At 38.1% G+C, this 17,465-nt stretch overlaps 1 protein-coding gene across 5 annotated transcripts in view; it reads left to right on the forward strand.

The window, feature by feature from the left end:
- Window positions 1–16,665, forward strand: part of LOC149227430 (U-box domain-containing protein 4-like) — a 139,537-nt gene extending 122,872 nt beyond the window's left edge. For 3 of the 5 annotated variants that reach the window (XM_089377792.1, XM_089377790.1, XM_089377791.1), the window contains 3 exons: window positions 13,759–13,875; window positions 13,968–16,004; window positions 16,129–16,665. In XM_089377792.1, the coding sequence (XP_089233918.1) occupies window positions 13,759–13,875; window positions 13,968–16,004; window positions 16,129–16,227 (2,253 nt within the window). In that variant the 3' untranslated portion in view covers window positions 16,228–16,665. Of the gene's footprint in view, window positions 1–9,969; window positions 10,072–13,758; window positions 13,876–13,967; window positions 16,005–16,128 lie in introns of those variants that run through there. The other 2 variants (XR_016247800.1, XM_089377793.1) reach the window with 2 other exon arrangements.
- The last annotated feature ends 800 nt before the right edge of the window (window positions 16,666–17,465 follow it).

Below are 17,465 nucleotides of genomic sequence, written 5' to 3' on the forward strand. Positions count from 1 at the left end.
CCCTGCAATCGAACCCTCACACTGTCATCGTGTCACCTCATCTGTCGACACCATCTTCCAGTCGAACGCTGTCCTCATCAAACGTTGCCTCAACCACTTCACATCATCGCTTATGATCCCTGCTTGTCCGCTTGCCCTTGACAACTCTGCTGTAGCCATTGCTCGCGCTATAAATTGCTATCATCACAACCATCACTGCAATCACAAGCCCTCGACATTGCCATTTGCTAACCCTTCCCCCGTCCATCTTTAAGCTGTGCTAACCGTTGAAATTTAATCCCATCCCTTGCGACCACTTCACGCAATAGCACAACTGGTCCACCCTCAGTTTGTCAACTGTAGATTCTTCCCATCGCCACAACTTCTCATTTCTCATCACCACAACAAACGACAAACCGCTTTCTCATCACCATAGCACACAACAAACTACTGCGTATAAGTCCATTCCTATTCTCATCAGCCCCGATCCACAGTGCTGCTAACCCCGTCGTCAGACACAGTTTGACGCTGTTGTTCATTATTCCACATCCAAAGAAATCGTACAATCACCCTGTTAAGTGAAATTGATTCCATATAATCTCAAATCAAAAGATGTGACTTACATCGTGCGATTTTTTATCCGTACTTAATATCATATTTAACTAAGGTTTAAGGTTTACAAGTCAAATCTACTCCATAAGAGATATAAGGGAATATAATAAAAAAGAAAGTTTATATATATATATATATATATATATATATATAAAGAGAGAGTTTCAAAAGAGGCCAAGGTTACTTAAAAAATTATTGAAAAAAAAGGGTATAAAAAAAATTATTAAAAAAAGAGTCAAAGGTTAAAAAAAAAAAACTAAAAAAATGAAAAAGATATATATAAAAGATCTAAAAATATTATTAAAAAAATACAACTTAGTATATTTTTTTATTTGAAGAAAAGTAAAGTATTATAAGAAATAATTTGAAGAACGAACTTTGTTCGTTTCATCGAAAGTTCAAGTTTTGAGTCACCAAAGGGGTAATTTTTCTGAAGACAAAATGGAGCCAAATTCAGAAATGAAGGAGGGAAGATTTTCTAAAACTTTTAGTATCTGTGTCGGTGCGCTAGTCAAACTCAAAGGATCACTTGCGGGAAATGGTGTTATCATCTCTATTGATCCTACTCAAAATAATAATTATGTTAGTACTAAATGTGCTAACCAATTAGTGATTCCGGAATCAAATATAATCAAAAACGAGTTTTGTTGACACAAGTGAAAAACAATACGACATAAGCAATCTACAACTAAGTATTGGAGACTATACTTTTGTATCGCAATTCACCGCTAAAACCTTATTTTGCCACAATAATGATATAATTCTGGGTTCACCCTGGATTGAATCACTAGGATCTGTTATCCTAAATATGAAGAAGTTTTTGACATTTTCATACAAAAAGAAAAAGATAACATTACAGGATGTTACAGTGAAGCCAGATATCGCAATCGTCATTTCTCAAGAAAGTAAAAAAGTAATACAAAATATGCAAAGGGAAATTGACAAAATCACCATTGACAAAAATGAAGAAGTTACTCGCCTCAAGGACCACAACGAGAAATTATTGACGCAAATTAAGAAACTTAAAAATGACAAAAAAATATTGAAAAACAAACTAGAAGAACTCAACACAGAAAACATATTGAAGTCTTCAGATGTAGCTGACCAAGTTGAAGAAAGAGGAATGAATACTGATTCAGTCAATATCAGAACTCAAGAAGATGACAACCCAGTTGAAGGGAAAACATATTCAGATGTTGCAGTTCAGATGATGGAAATTTCAAGTGAAGAATCTGTAATTAAATTAACAACATCAGTTTTTGAAGTAAATCAAGAAAATTCTAGACGCATGATAAGGGAAAACCAAACCAAAAGAACCCCTTATCTACATCTGAATCACGTCGATAGACACCACAATCAATCTACGAATCTGTATCAATCAAAACATAATGGACAAACTTATGTTCCGAAGACTACTAATGTTAGTAAAATTCAGTCTTGTGATAACAATTCACATGAAGTATCCAATAACCACAAAATTCCACAAAAGATTAATCTAGGATGCTCTGATCCCTTCTCATTGTGCATTTTTGTTTATCATTTAGAAGATCATATCAACTTGTATCAACGAAGATGATAGTGCCGAGACGAGAAGACATTCGAAAACCGAAAAAGAGATCAAGCCTTTTGCATCAACAAGCTTTGAGGACAAAGCTTTTTTGAGGAGGAAGGCAATGTTACGAATAAATATATATAAATAATATAAATATAAATAAGGGGATAATTGTAATAATGATTAGTTAATTAGTAATTAGTACTGAAGAGGCATGTCTAAATGGGACATGACCTTCCATGAAGAGGCACTGCTAGTATATAAGCAGGCTCCTCACTCTTATTTGTATCATCATTCTTACTCATACATTTTAATATATATTCTTCTATCTCAATGGAGATCTGTATATTCCAAGTCTTCTGGAATATTTAACTTGAAGAACGAATTTTGTTCGCTTCAGTGGACTAACAAAAGACAATCAGTGGCGGAAGAAGGTATCTTCAAGCATATCTTTGACAGCCAATGGCTTAACATTAGCAGACTTAAAGGGCAACTTCAGGTGCAACTGTGGTACACTTTGCATCAACAGATCTGAGGAGCGAAAACTTGATGTGTGATTTGATTTAAGCCACTTCCAAGTATTGTGTGTGTTGACAGTATTCACAAAAGTAGATTTGTGGTTGACATTGTGATTGTTTGAGGTACACTTGGATCATTGACTGCCAAGTGTTATGCTGCTTAAAGTATATAACACAGTGCGACTTATCAATATCAATGATCAATATTCTAAGTCGACTTTCATAACTGGCCTATCAAGAACTTGTATTGATCACGGAAGTATTGCTCAGATTTATCAGGAAACAGAGTTCTAAGTATCTCTGTTGCATTAGTACATTTTGGTTGTTAACAATAACTAGATGCAACAATTGAGTTAATTTCTGACAAAATATGTGTGTGGCAATTTGTTCAGATTGTTGACTGTTAGGATTTGTAGAGAAGATATATGTATTTATTAATGCAAAAGATGTAAAGAAATATATGTAGGTCAAAGCAATTGATTCTATAAGGGTTTGGACAGAAGTTGCACTGCATACAATCATTTCATCTCATAAATCTATTGTGAATCTATCTCTACATTGCTAGGGTTCATATGCTGCTACTGATGATGACAATGGGAATGCTGTTGATGTGTGCATGACAAGACGTATTGAGCAGATTTGTGTTGTGAGAAGTGTTATTGTTGTAGTTAAGGTTTGTTAGAATAGAGTTATTGTTGAGTTGCTAGAGTGGTTTGATGTACTGCTGAGTGTATTATGTCAGCAAAGGGTTGTGAGCATAAAGGCACATATATCTTGAGCAGAGCTGTTGAGACTAGAATTTGGCAAAGTTATTTATGCAGGGTCTGACAGTGAAAAATTGAAAGAATTAGAAAATTGTTATTCCTATGTTTATATTGAACATAGGTGGATCCAATCTGAAAATTGTTAAACATTGTCTGCTGTGGTGAATTGAATGTCGGAGCCTTCAGGGTAAGTGGTGGCTTGCTAAGTAGGGCGGTAGGGTGGTGCAAGGCGAAGAGTGGAGTCTCCTTTAGGTTGGAGCCTGAGAACACTTTAGGGCGGCAAGGTGGTGTTAGGGTAGGGTGTTGGAGCATCCTTTTAGTTGGAGTTAATAAAACCAGGGCATTGGAGCATCCTTCCAGTTGGAGCTGGTAAACCAGGGCTTAGGAGCAATCTTTCAGTTGGAGTTGGTAAATCAGGGTGTTGGAGCATCCTTTCAGTTGGAGTTGATAAACCAGAACATTGGAGTGTCCTTTCAATTGGAGCTTATAAATCTGGGGGTTGGAGCCTCCTTCCAGTAGTAGCTGGAGAATCTTAGGAGTTGGAACTTCTTGTTGATGTAATCTTTAAAAGACCAATATTAAGAAGCATTTGATGTTTTTTTCTCCCTAAAGGGTTTCCATCTAAAAGTCTCTTGTGTATTGTCTTTGATGTTGTGCATTGTTGAATGGTGTTTCATATTTATGTTTTAATCTAATGCTAATGATAATTAATGCTTTGCGAAGTTAAAATTAACTGATTGAAGTGAAAACACTGATTCACCCCCCTCAGTGTTTCCAATACTCGTGTCCCTTCCATCTCATCCTTAGTCTTTGACAAGGTTAAGCAAATATGGTAGCAACCCAAAAGATAACAAGACATATTTATTGACTTCCATAGAATGGTACGTACTCAGCGACATGGTGATGTGATGGGAACAAGGTGGTGTTGTATGACGGTTGGAGAGAGCGGAAGGAGCGACATCGTAGGCTGATTGCAGGGGCGATCACTGCTGTAGAGTTGGGTGCTGTGGATTGCATCTTTTTTATAGAGTTGTCGAGCGGCTAATGAGGCGTCTATGGTCATTGTTCAACGACGAAGGTAAGTCAACAGTGCCCACTGTGTTTTTTTTTTCAAATATATATATATATATATTTTAATGATCTTTGTTTTTTTTTTTTTAATTTTTTTTGTAATTTATTTTTTAACTTATTTTTTTTAATTCCTCATATATATCTATATATATATATATATATTATACATATCTGTGTGTGTGTGTAGCACGACTCTTATAAGACCTGCAAGTACCTGCGGGTCTTGACGGGTTTTATAGTGAGACGGGTAATTCACATAGAACCTGCAGTTTCTACCCGTACACGCCAAAACCCGCATAAAACTTGGCTACCTACATTGAACCCGTGAAGAACTGCATATGATCGGCATAAGACCCGTGGAGACCCTCAAAATTCATTTTTTTTTGGAGATCATGTGGAGGTAAAGGAAAAATGGAGGGAAAATTTTGCCAAGTCTTATACGAGTCTTATACAAATAATATCTATACTCACGAAGGCCTTGGGTAGGGGAATGTTTGTCTGCTTCAGGGAGCAGAAGGGAGTAGTGGAGACCACTTTCCTCGCTAAGAGGAAGAATTAGTTTTTGGAGTAGCGACGGACAGGTGTTCTAGTCCTTATGGTGTCTAACGTAAGGAACACAAGATCTCCAAAACCCAGAAAAGGTTACGTCAAAAAAGCCTCAGAGACACCTCAATTAGATTAAGTAGGCATAATTAAACATTTTCCTAAGTCTAACTTAGGAAAAGTGGTCAATTAAATCAGATTAATTGAGGGAGGTAGATTTTTCTCTAGAGACTTCTGGAAAAGTTAATTGACGGAATTGAAATGATCTTAGCCATTGATTGAGATGTGGTCATGGCCATTGGTTGCCCAACGTAAGATTATAAGAGTAGGGTCAATGGGGTTTGGAGAGGCATTCGAGTGAGATCAAGCAGTTTGACTTACCTAGTTGTAGTGATTCAACAAGGGCACATTTGAAGCTAGGGAGACATGAGAAACAGGGTATTGAACAAAGATTTGGGAGGAAAATTTTCAGAGAAAATTTCCACAGTGATTTCCAGTTTCCAGAGCCAAGAAGGGGATTGATTTACCTGCAAAGGAGGAGGCCGCATCAGCTAGTGCAAGTAGCCAATTTTCCTAGTGTGAGTTACCAGAGAGACCACGTTTCAGTTGCTAGTGGTCGGATCTATTTCCCGGGGGCAGAGCGAGTGGGTCTAGGAGGCAGAGGGCAGTGTTTTCAAAACCGTTTTTAAAAACTGGTTACCAGTCTAACCGGCCGGTTAGCAAGGCCGCCGGTCTAAACCGGCCAAAAAACCCGGTTGGAAAGGCCATTTCGCCATTTTTTTGCCCTAACCGGTGAAAACCGGCCGGTTCTGTCCTAAACCGGCCGGTTTTAGGCATGCCCACCGTAAAGTTAAAAAAGCATATTTTTCACTGTGTTTCAGGGGTTTTGGGGGGAAACTAAGGGTGTTTCAACCCTAACAATGTTGGCAATTAATGGTAATGTTAAATTCTTAAAGTAAAAGTGACATTTCCTTTAATTTTCATTTTCATCCTTTTACTTAAATTTTTAACATTACCATGAAATGACTCAGGATGTTTGAGAGTGGTTTCGACCTCATTGGATTTCATATGGAGAAACTAGAATTTTAGATTTCACTCAAAATTCAGCAGACTTAATGGTTTTCAGGATTTCATGGTTTGGGGGTAAACAATAAATGCAATCGAAGCTCCAAATGATGAGCAAAACTCCTGATCTAGATCCCATTGTGTTGGACGATATTGATCCAACATCAGAATGGGTGGAGGAGACTGAAGAACCTGTGTTTGAGGCTGATTTTGATATCGACATGGCTTTAGCGGGGGATGATGCAGATTATGTGGTGGCATCAGAACTAGGATCAGTAGCGGCATCAAGGAAAGGCAAAGAACCAATGGAAGGCACTAGTCATGCAGGTCGACAAACTCGTGCTTCCATTAGGTCCACTTCTATTGTCATTGGTGGCATTGATACTGAGGTCGCAGATCAGGCTAAGGCATCCTCAGACTCTGAACTAGATGATGTCTATGCAGCTCCTGATGATGATCCTGTGTCTAGTAGTGGTGATGAACTTGATGATTGATCATGTGTACACTGTAGACTTGTAGTAGGCCAATGGCCTCATAGCTTGCAGCATTGTTTTTGGACTTTATAGGCCATTTAGAGCCTCGTTTCTTATGTATTTTGCTATTTTGTCGATGATATGTATTGTACTCGGTGCCATTTTGATATATTCACCTTTACATGGTATATAAATGAGCAAACTTTGCATATTTTGTCTCTATTGGCTTGGAATCATGGTTTTACATCTTAAAAATAGTTTTGTTTCATTAAAAATTAATTATTTAATGTATTTTTTTAAAACCGGTTCGTTTAGACCAAATCAGTCCCGGTTAGACCGGTTCCGGTTGGTAAACCAGTTCATTAGGTGGACCGGTCCGGTCACCGGTTCCGGTTTTAAAAACATTGGCAGAGGGAGGCAGTACGACTTGCTAGGAAGTGATCCCAGTGGCTTAGCGAATCTCTACAGCCAGTAGTTCGCATTTTTGGGCAGGAGTGCGAATGCCGGGAAGGTGTGCGAATTGGCTGGAGGAGGCCAGATCAGTTGCAGAGGGAGACAAACAGTTTCTAATTATTTTGGTCAGAGGAGATTATCAGCTGCCGAAGGTTTGCCAGTAAAAGGCAACCAGTTGTAATTTCTCAAATTGCTGAAGATAATAATAAAACCCTCATCTGCTGCATTGGTTTTTCCTTTGGGTTTTTTCCAGGGACAATTGTCCAAAAATAACAGTCATATTTTATATTTGTGCATATTTCTTAGTTCCAGTTTTTATATTCCGTAGTGTTTTATTTGTGAAGATTACAATTGTGAATTATTCTCTATTTTCCGTAATATTAATTTACAGAAGACATATAAACTGCACAAGTTGATAATAATTTCCAGTGAATTGCAATTGTGGAAATTTTCACACCATGGAAGGTTGTTCTGACACAACTGATTCTGTTTAGATGCTTCTTTGGATCAGCGTTCAGGTTCCAAACAGTATCTGCATAGCATAGCACTGATTTAGTAACCCTTTTCCCTTGGGAAATATATGCATAAGTTTGTCCTCTGCCAATCTGCAACAGTAAGTCCCATCAAATGCAAATATAAACCTTTTGCCAGAATGGTACAAATGAAAGATCCCCAATGCTAATTAATATTGCTTCCCTTGGCCTTACTGATGTCCAGCTCAACTTCCAGTGCGTCTAGGATAGCTACCCTATCTGTGTTCTGAAAAAGACCCTTGTAACCCCTAAAATGTCAGGTGAAGTAAGCAACTCTACAAGAGGTAACATGAGCCAAGATGCCAGGAAAATGGACTAACTTCTGCCAATGAAAGTGGAGTTCTAATTATGACTTGCAATGATTTTCCTGCTGGAGATATAACACTGTTATAGGTTCTAGAGTTAGTTCCATTTCTGAGTATCAAACAGGTCTGCAATGTGCACTCTTTGCTGTTACATATGCCTCTTGAACAGATCTGAACAGAGTGCATCCTGTTTGCTTCTACTTGCCACCAAGAATTGTCCAGAATAAATTTTTTGCTGCTGTAGCAGATGATGAAACCTGGAAAAAACCTTTAAAAATGTTCCAGAACAGTAACACATAATCAACCCTATAAACAATAACAAAGCTAGCCATTAAAATTTGACAAACAGCAGCTCTAACATGGGTAAGTCTGCTGCTAAATATCATCTTTCCAAGCTCTGTTTATTACATGCTGCCATGGAGTAATTTAATGATGTACAAATCCCCTTTAAGACTGCTCATAAATGCCTCGGTATTGGCACATTATCCCATCTCTGCTAATGGGAATATGGTGTATTTATACCGGTTTGTCCTGACTACTCCTCATCATTATAATAGCCATAAGTTGGTCCTGGCTTCTATCATGCATAAGTCGGCTCTGTCCTCTCTTTAGCACTTAGGTTGGCACTAGGTTTCATTATGCATAGGTTTAAATCTGTTCCCAGGTTTAAGTATCTGTTCCCAGGCTTAAAATCTTGCTTGCTGGAAAATACCACATAGAGATGGGACTTTGTCTGTAACAGTAAAACTCTTCATAGTGCATCATGTTGGCATTATGATACAGGTATTGTCCTTGATGGCAACTCTCTCATATGACAGTTCACAGTGCAACAGGTTAACAACAAAGGATTACAGATCAGACTCCAAAGAATGAAGAAAGAGAGGTATACACTGGTTCACTTTGTCCAAGATGCATATACATGCGGGTTAACAGAACAAAAGAAGTGTATAACATATACACACACTTTCACAGAAGAAAAAGTGCGTACATGTTGGAAAACCAAGTATTTGATCCAAGGTATTGGTCTGAGGTATTTGGTCCAAGGTATTGACGCTAGGTATTTGGTCCAAGGTATTGGTCCTAAGTGGTTTTGGTCCAAGGTATTGAGAAAAGCCTAAGAGTATATAAGGAGGAGAATATCATTAGGCCAGATGTGCAAGCAACAAGATTCTAAGGAATATTTCTATCTAAAGTATATTTTATGTTGCAGGGTTATGTTTGGGACTAGATTTGAAATATTCATGTGCACCTTGAGTTCAATATTGGATCAGGAATCATGAGACTTGAAATGACTTATTCTTGAATGATCTGATATTGGGTGAGACTAGATCTAATGTTTTAACTTTTGCATCATGATCTAGGTTTGTCTGAAGTCTGGAATTGCAGCAAAGTTCCGAGTCAATATTTGCAGATGTGTACGCAGGTTCGTTTTAGCCAAAGAGCGCATACACGTAGGTTTGGTTCTTTCAAGTAGCGTATACTAAAGAAAAGCTTCTTTTCAGATCTGATTGATCTATCTGATAAAATTATGTTATTTTTACTGCTGTCTGTCAATGAAGTCTTCTTAGATTTGAATGTAAAACTGAATGCATAAGGAGGCTGGCATTTGATTGATTGATTGTATAAGTGAGAAGTAGTGATGCCCGCCTGTGTAAAGCTTTGAAAGTTGACAGTGGATATTCAGAATATTGATAGTTGGTACAAACTTGATTCAAAAGTTTATGTTTGCAGTAGTTTTAAAGGTATACGCAGGTTCAATTAACGGAAGTAGCATACACATGCAGTTTGGGTGCAGCCAAGTAGCGTATACACTCTAATGCATGATTTTTGAGGTTACAGTTGGTTCTGAATGATGATGCAAGGTTCTGGGTTCAACACAGTGTTCTGGTGTCAGTGATTTGATTGTTCAGATTATCTGAATATTGGTTGATGCAGTTTAAGTTTAAAAGTTATGATGGGTCCAGTGTGAAAATTTGATGAAACATGGCCTTCAGATTGTGGTGTTGTGATCCAGGAGTATCCAGTCTGAAAATTCATGAAACGTGGTCCTTGGTGGAAGAGTGGAGTTTTTCTGTAGGCTAGCACCTATGTACTAGTAAACATATTGGCTAGTACAAGAGCTAGGGGGTTGTAGCTCCCTTCCAGTAGAAGCTGGAGAATGAGAGAAGGTTGTAACCTTCTGCAGGTAGAAGCCTGCGTACTGGTATGAGTCTGCACCAGTACAAGATTGTAAACAGATTTTTCTTATTATTAAAAGAAGATAGAGACGACAACAGCAGGTGGTTTTTATCCACATTGGGTTTTCACCATACATCTTGGTGTTCATGTGTGTTGGTTATGTGTGATGCTTTATTCTGGTTTTACTGCACTGTCTAATAAATCTTTGATATATTGCTTTAAGATCAACACATGATAAATTGTCTAAATCACAAGTTCTCTGGATATACGCTGGTTTCATTAATCGCAATCGCGTGTACACGCTAGTTCACTTCACTAGAGTAGCGTATATAAATCTGTTTGGGAAATAAAATTATTGATCTGATAATACTGATTCACCCCCCTCTCAATATTATTTCCAACACATCAGCTCGTCTTTACGACAGAGTTAGTTCTCAATTCACTGACTGGAAATTAGAAAGCCTTGTACAAAAATTCCTTCCAGAACATCCTACTTTGCCTTTGTTTCATTGGCAAACATGACTCACATATTAGCTGGCTTCAGGTTTTCTGTCAAAATGAAATGCATATCATCCTCAACTATGATTCTAAGAATGAAATCCTGGAAAACGCAACACAATCAGACAAATGTTCCTTTGTTAGATGAAGAACCTTAATTTGTTCAAATATTAATTCTGTTAGAGTATACTGTTTGTTTGGTGCTTCCTTTGATTAAGAGTTCATGCTTAAACATTTGTGCAAATAAGTTGAGCACTCTATCAAATAATTTGTTTATTTTGTTGAGCATCATCGTAACTATTAAGATAAATAAGCACCAGCTAATCCACCATACAAGCCCATGAAACAATGTGTAGCATCCATGCACCATCTCAAGCAGACATAGAAGTATCACCCATGAAGACCATCCATATGTGTGATGAAGATCACACTTGTTAACTCTCATACAATATTAGGGCCAACAGCTAGCAATATTATATGTTCTGGTCATATGACAACATTCAATATTTCCTTAATCAGCAAAAATGATCTCCTGAATAACATAGTTGGGTCGGTAAATGTCAGGGTTTTTATTTTGCTATTTTGTACAAGATGGGCAAGGAAAATTTCACTACAGATGCCTTGTCATGTCAACACAGAATTCTTCCATGGCTGGGGTATCCTTTATATATCCAGAATGGGTACAACTACAAACTGTCCAATCTGAGGATCAAGTGGACTTTCATACCAAATATGCCCCAACACTTAAAGGTGACCAATTGCAGCCCTGTTGATATCATCAGTACAGTTTTCTATTCAAGAACTGTGTCCCCTTTGCCTGCCAACTCAAAATTCAAAACATAGGAATGCCATGCCTCTCCAGTTGAAAGCCTTGCAGGGATACTCAAGACATGGCAAAATGTCACTCCTTTTACGGGCCCAAGCTAAAGCAAGGAATCCATAAATTTGTCCCAGAATGTGACACGTCATCTGAAACAGTTTGGAATGATGGCTTCCCAGAGGTTACTCTGACCTCTTCCATTCACCAATCAAAAGTGGGAAGAGAAGATATCTATGGATTTCTTTTGTGTTTTTGGGATGCTGATTTTGATAGGGAAAAATGTCATCTTCATAGTTATAGACAAATTAGTCAGATATGCACAATTCTTTCCCATGCACTCTTCCGTCAAACCACGTCAGGTGGCTGAACACTTAGAGAAATTAACAAGTTACAAGGGATCACTGAGTGGATTATCAAGTGATTGAGACCTCAATTTCACTAGCCACTTTTGTACAGATTTTTCAGGCCCTCAACACAACCTGAGCATAACCTATCTCAGGCAGACTAATGGCCAAACAGAAGTTGTAAATGGATGTATTAAGGATTATGTTCAAAGCTTTATAGGTGATTAGCCAGCGTCAAATGGATTCCCCTTGTCGAATATTGGTACAAAACTATCTTCCATATGGTCACTGGCAAGCAACCATTCCAGGCATTTTATGGATATCCCCTTCCATCCAGGACAAAACACTTCCATATTTTAAGTTCCAGGGAGTCAAGGATTTTGTACAGACACCAAAGACCACTGCTAAACTTCAAAGACAACGTTTATGAAGCAAGAGGCAGACAAGCATGATTAGAGCTCCACTTCGAGACCAGTGATTGGGTTAAGTTTCATCTGCAGCCTAACACTGAATAGAAAAAAGCAAAAGTTATCACCCTTCTTTTATGGAATTTACAAGTTTGTTAAAAAATAGGGGAAGTTGAGCCTTAACAGAAGCTGTAAATGGATGTATTAAGGATTATGTTCAAAGCTTTATAGGTGATTAGCCAGCGTAAAATGGATCCCCCTTGTCGAATATTGGTACAAAACTATCTTCCATATAGTCACTGGCATGCAACCATTCCAGGATTTTTATGGATATCCCCTTCCATCCAGGACAAAACACTTCCATATTTTAAGTTCCAGGGAGTTGAGGATCTTGTACAGACACCAAAGACCACTGCTAAACTTCAAAAACAACATTTATGAAGCAACAGGCAGACAAGCATAAATCGAGCTCCACTTCGAAGCAAGTGATTGGGTTAAGGCTCATCCGCAGCCTAACGCTGAACAGACAAAAGCAAAAGTTATCACCCTTCTTTTATGGAATTAACAAGTTTGTTAAAGAAAAGGGGAAGTTGTATATACCCAAGACCCTTCCATTCAAAGGATAACTGCATGATGTGTTTCATGTCTCAATCAGCCCAAGGCCCCCACATTGACTTGCCAGGACTAGATGATGAAGGCCAATTTGTTATGGAAGCTGAAAGACATTTTTTTATAGTAAAACACTAAGCAGCTTTGCTCTAGATCTTTTACTGAGTACCTGACCAAGTGGAAGCAACTTTCACATGAAGAATCTGTCTTGTAGTCTACCACTTTTGTCATAAACTGTCCTTGCATACCCATGCTTTGAAGGTCAAGCATCTGATAACTGGGCTTGTGATGACCAGTAATGGACAAGCGTAATTTGTTTTATTATTTCTTTAATAGCCTTGCTTAGAGTAATAAAGTTTTTGTTATTTTTTTAATATTTATATGACAACACGTGATAACACAATTTTTGTATGCACAGGACCCTCAAGTACATTATGTATAATGTACAGTAATGATTTATGTAACATGTTTATATTGGGCTACTTGATTGTGAATGGGAAAAGCAATTTTTATCTTTATACACCTCTTTCTTTGGTGTACATTTGTTCTTTTATGCTCACTCAATATGTATCTCATGGATCCTTATTGGAATGAAGGTTGGAGTTGAGAATTGTTTAGGTGCCACTAAAATTTGTTAGTAGGCAGTGAATGAAGTTGTTGCCATTTGGAAAACTTCAATTGGTGTTGCCTTTCTACAAAAAACGAGGGAGAATTTTTATGTTGTAAAACTATTAAAAGGATTGTGACAGCCTTTAAGAGAAAAACCCTTTTTGTGCTTGGTAATACCAGAAACGTTTGCAAGGGCTTAAGGGGTTCTGAGGCTCAATTTGATTTCCTTGTGAGGGCCTTTTGTTAATGTTAAAGTTGTTTGCAAACTAAAGGAAATAAAGGATAGTCAGTGCTACATTAGTCACTGTTCTGTTCTGTTTAGGGTTAACAGTAACATGAATATTACTTTCCTGCTGCTGACAAATCAAAACAATCTTGATGCTTTTTGTGAGAAGATATTTACAAGATCATGCTTTGTACATCAGGTGCTACGCAGACAGCAGTATATGTCCAAATTCAAAAACATTTCTTCTGAGATCTGCCGTGTGTTAAATGAATTGCCTTACCATTCTTCACATATTCCAGCTCAGACATGGATTCAGGTATTCAAATTATGCATATCTCTTTATAGTTTTGTTGGTCTATCATTTATGTTTTCTGAGCTTGTAAAGAATGGTTTACTCCTTCCTTGTAGGTTGAACGTTGCACTGGGGAACTGCAGAGAGTAAACTATACATGCCAACCCTTAGACGAACAAACATTGGAAGAGTTTGAGGGTGCTCTGAGCGATCACAGAGAGAATCTTAAGATAAGTTGTGAGAAACTCAAATGGATTGCGGATAGGTTCAACTTGATATCAAATCAAGAAGTGTTGTGGGAAGCATCTGCTCTGGAAAAGGAAAAAGAATATGTTCGCATTGAGAAGGACAAGCAGGAAGAGGAGTACATTAATCAGGTTATTGGGGTAGTCACACAAATGTGTGATCTCCTAGTAGAAGTTAAACAATCCCAAACAGAGGGAGGACCACCAATTCCTGCAGATTTTCGGTGCCCTCTTTCACTAGAACTTATGTCAGACCCAGTGATTGTGGCTTCTGGGCAAACATATGAGAGAACCTATATTCAGCAGTGGCTTGACCAAGGTATGACAACATGTCCTAAAACTCGTCAGACTCTTAGTCATACAAATATGATTCCCAATTATACAGTAAAAGCCCTGATTGCAAATTGGTGTGAGTCAAATAGTGTTCCATTACCTGAACCAGCAAAGCTTCCACCATGTACTCCATATCAAAGCCAAACCTTCCAGACAGGTCCAAGAAAAAATAAGTCAGATAATGATATGCGTTCTTGTTTATCTGAACAAGTGAATGCAGATGACTCCTTGGGCAATCTTCCAGCTTCACAGTGTATATCAAGCCACTTATCAATTCCTAGAGAAGACCATGCCTCTATGAATGAACGCATAGGGTTTTCTTCTGAAGCCAGTGAAGAACAAGGAAACTCAAGCACAAGAAGCGGACCTCTGATTGAAATTGGACATGAGTTACAGTCAATAAAAGAAGCTTTCAATAGAAATCATGGTCATGGACAACTTAAAGGGCACAACCGGAGTGCTTCCCTTTCTAGTGCAACATCCAGCATAGATGATGGCCAGGTGCCAACTACTGGAGGTGCTAATGCTCGCGAGGGGCTAAAAGCATTGAGTGTTAGTTCTCATTATAGCAGTGATGTTTCTGAAGAGTTAACACCAACATCATCAGCTACTGGGCCTCGATATAGAGAAACAGAATCTCCAACTAGATTACCTGAAAGATCAAGATTGGGTAGTTTGACTTTATGGAGGCGCCGACCTGAGGATCGGAATACCGTGCTTAGGATTCTTTCTTCTTCAGTATCAGACACAAGGGGTGAAGGTCCAAGTATTCAACTACAAGTTGAGAAAATGATAGAGGATCTAGAATCTAATATTGTTGAAGTACAAAGAGCAGCTGCAGCAGAGTTACGTCTCCTTGCTAAGTATAACATGGAGAACAGAATAATAATTGCAAATTGTGGAGCTATCAGGCCTTTGATAGCACTGCTGCATTCTTCTGACGTGAAGACACAAGAAAATGCTGTTACTGCTTTACTGAACTTATCCATCAATGACAACAACAAGAATGAAATTGCCATTGCTGGGGCTATTGATCCACTGATATATGTACTGAAGACGGGAAATCCTGAAGCGAGAGAGAATGCTGCTGCAACATTATTCAGTCTTTCTGTCATGGAAGAAAATAAAATCAGTATTGGTCAATCAGGTGCTATTCCACCTTTGGTGGATCTGCTTAGGGATGGTACTCCTCGAGGAAAGAAGGATGCTGCCACTGCTTTATTTAATCTTTCTATTTATCATGACAACAAGGCTCGCATAGTAAGGGCTGGAGCCGTAAAATCTCTTGTTGAGCTGATGGACCCTGCAGCTGGAATGGTAGACAAGGCTGTTGCTGTATTGTCCAATCTTTCAACTATTCCTGAAGGTCGATTTGCAATTGGTGAGGAGGGTGGCATTCCTGCTTTGGTTGAGGTAGTGGAGCTAGGTTCTCAGAGGGGAAAGGAAAATGCCACTGCAGCTTTACTGCAACTTTGTACAAATAGCAATAGGTTTCGTGCTATGGTTTTACAAGAAGGAGCTATTCCACCTTTGGTTGCATTATCACAATCTGGCACTCCACGGGCTAGAGAAAAGGTAATATTCCCAATGTAGACTGATTGTGTCCTTGATTTGTCTCATATTGTCACTGATATGTCTCTTCAAAAATCCTTTCTGTATAGTCTAATTGGTTATATGATTGTGACTTGTTTTTATTTAGGCACAAGCACTTCTTCGTCATTTTCGAGATCAGAGGCATTCAGGTATAGGAAGGGCTGGCTCAGATAGGCAGATGGATCGGCATTTTGCCCAGTCATGATACATTTTATGCATGTTATTGCCTCCCAAGGATGAAATCAGTTCTTTGTGCCTTCTGGTGATATCACTTCAAACAAAAGGCAACAGTTCTGTGATTTCATATGGTTTGTCACTGAATATTTTGTTGCAGATGTTCTCTACTATTTTTTATCTGCTTTCAAGTGATTATTTGTTGATTCCCCATGGATAGTTACGCTAATCAATTGCATTTCTCTTGTACCAGTCAACAAACAAAAATGCTTGTAGGAATCCATTACTATTTATTTTCAGACAGGTAAACGTGTAGCTAATTGTTCTGGCATCTCATTCTGCTATTGTTGATTCTGCCCTCTCATTGTTACTCTCTAAATCCTCGTGATTATAGGTTTAGATGATTGTACTAAAGTGACTTTGTAAGTATTTTTTCAATTTATTGAAATCTCATATTTATAATTCTAAAGAGCACCTAAAACCTTCAAGAGTATTTCAAAGCCGTCTCCCCATTCAGTGTATTGCCTTGTGCTTGCGAATGTGTTTGAAGATCATACATTTCTCCGTGGATCTGTTATAACTGTACTCTAGGTCCTTATTTTATGATATTTAATCCGTTGGGTAGTTTTTTGTATAGCTAAATTTTCAGAGTTTCTAATTTTGAATTATCACTAGCACATTTAATTTGTGTTTTGTTCCTTGTACTGTATTCAAAGTGTCATCAGAAACAAGTTCCATGTTTCTTTTTTGATAAATGCATATTATATTACTGGACAAAAATTTACAAGAGAGCCGAAAGAAATAAAACCAAAAATGGAAGGGTACAATGATATCTCATATTCTCTTCCCAAAAGCAACTAGAGCAGCTTCAAACTGAGAATAAGCTAAAGCATTTAACTCTTTGGCATCCTTGATCAGGAGATAGCCTTTGGTAGAGAATTGCATATATATCTGTTCTTGTTGAGAGTGACAAAATGTTTGGACTTAACTGAGCTAATTAGAGAAGACATGCTTGCATCTTAACTTTTAAATTATAAATAAAGCTGTAACCTGAAGGCAGTCCCAAATGCCCGAGAAATGAGACAATACCAAGGACCCTGAGTTTACCAGGAAGAGCTGCATGCCAATGAAGTTGTCCCCAATGCAGCACTGAATGTTGATCTTGCACCAACTGTCACCATGTTCTAGAAAAATTGCACTACCATAAAATATGTTTCAAGGTCTTTGAGTGGCTGCAACAGGGGCAAAGAGCATCTGTTGATTCGTTTT

This window comes from Pinus tabuliformis, chromosome J (assembly GCF_031772625.1).
Source record: "Pinus tabuliformis cultivar Carrire ecotype Pingquan chromosome J, CPIR1, whole genome shotgun sequence".
Lineage (NCBI taxonomy): Eukaryota > Viridiplantae > Streptophyta > Pinopsida > Pinales > Pinaceae > Pinus > Pinus tabuliformis.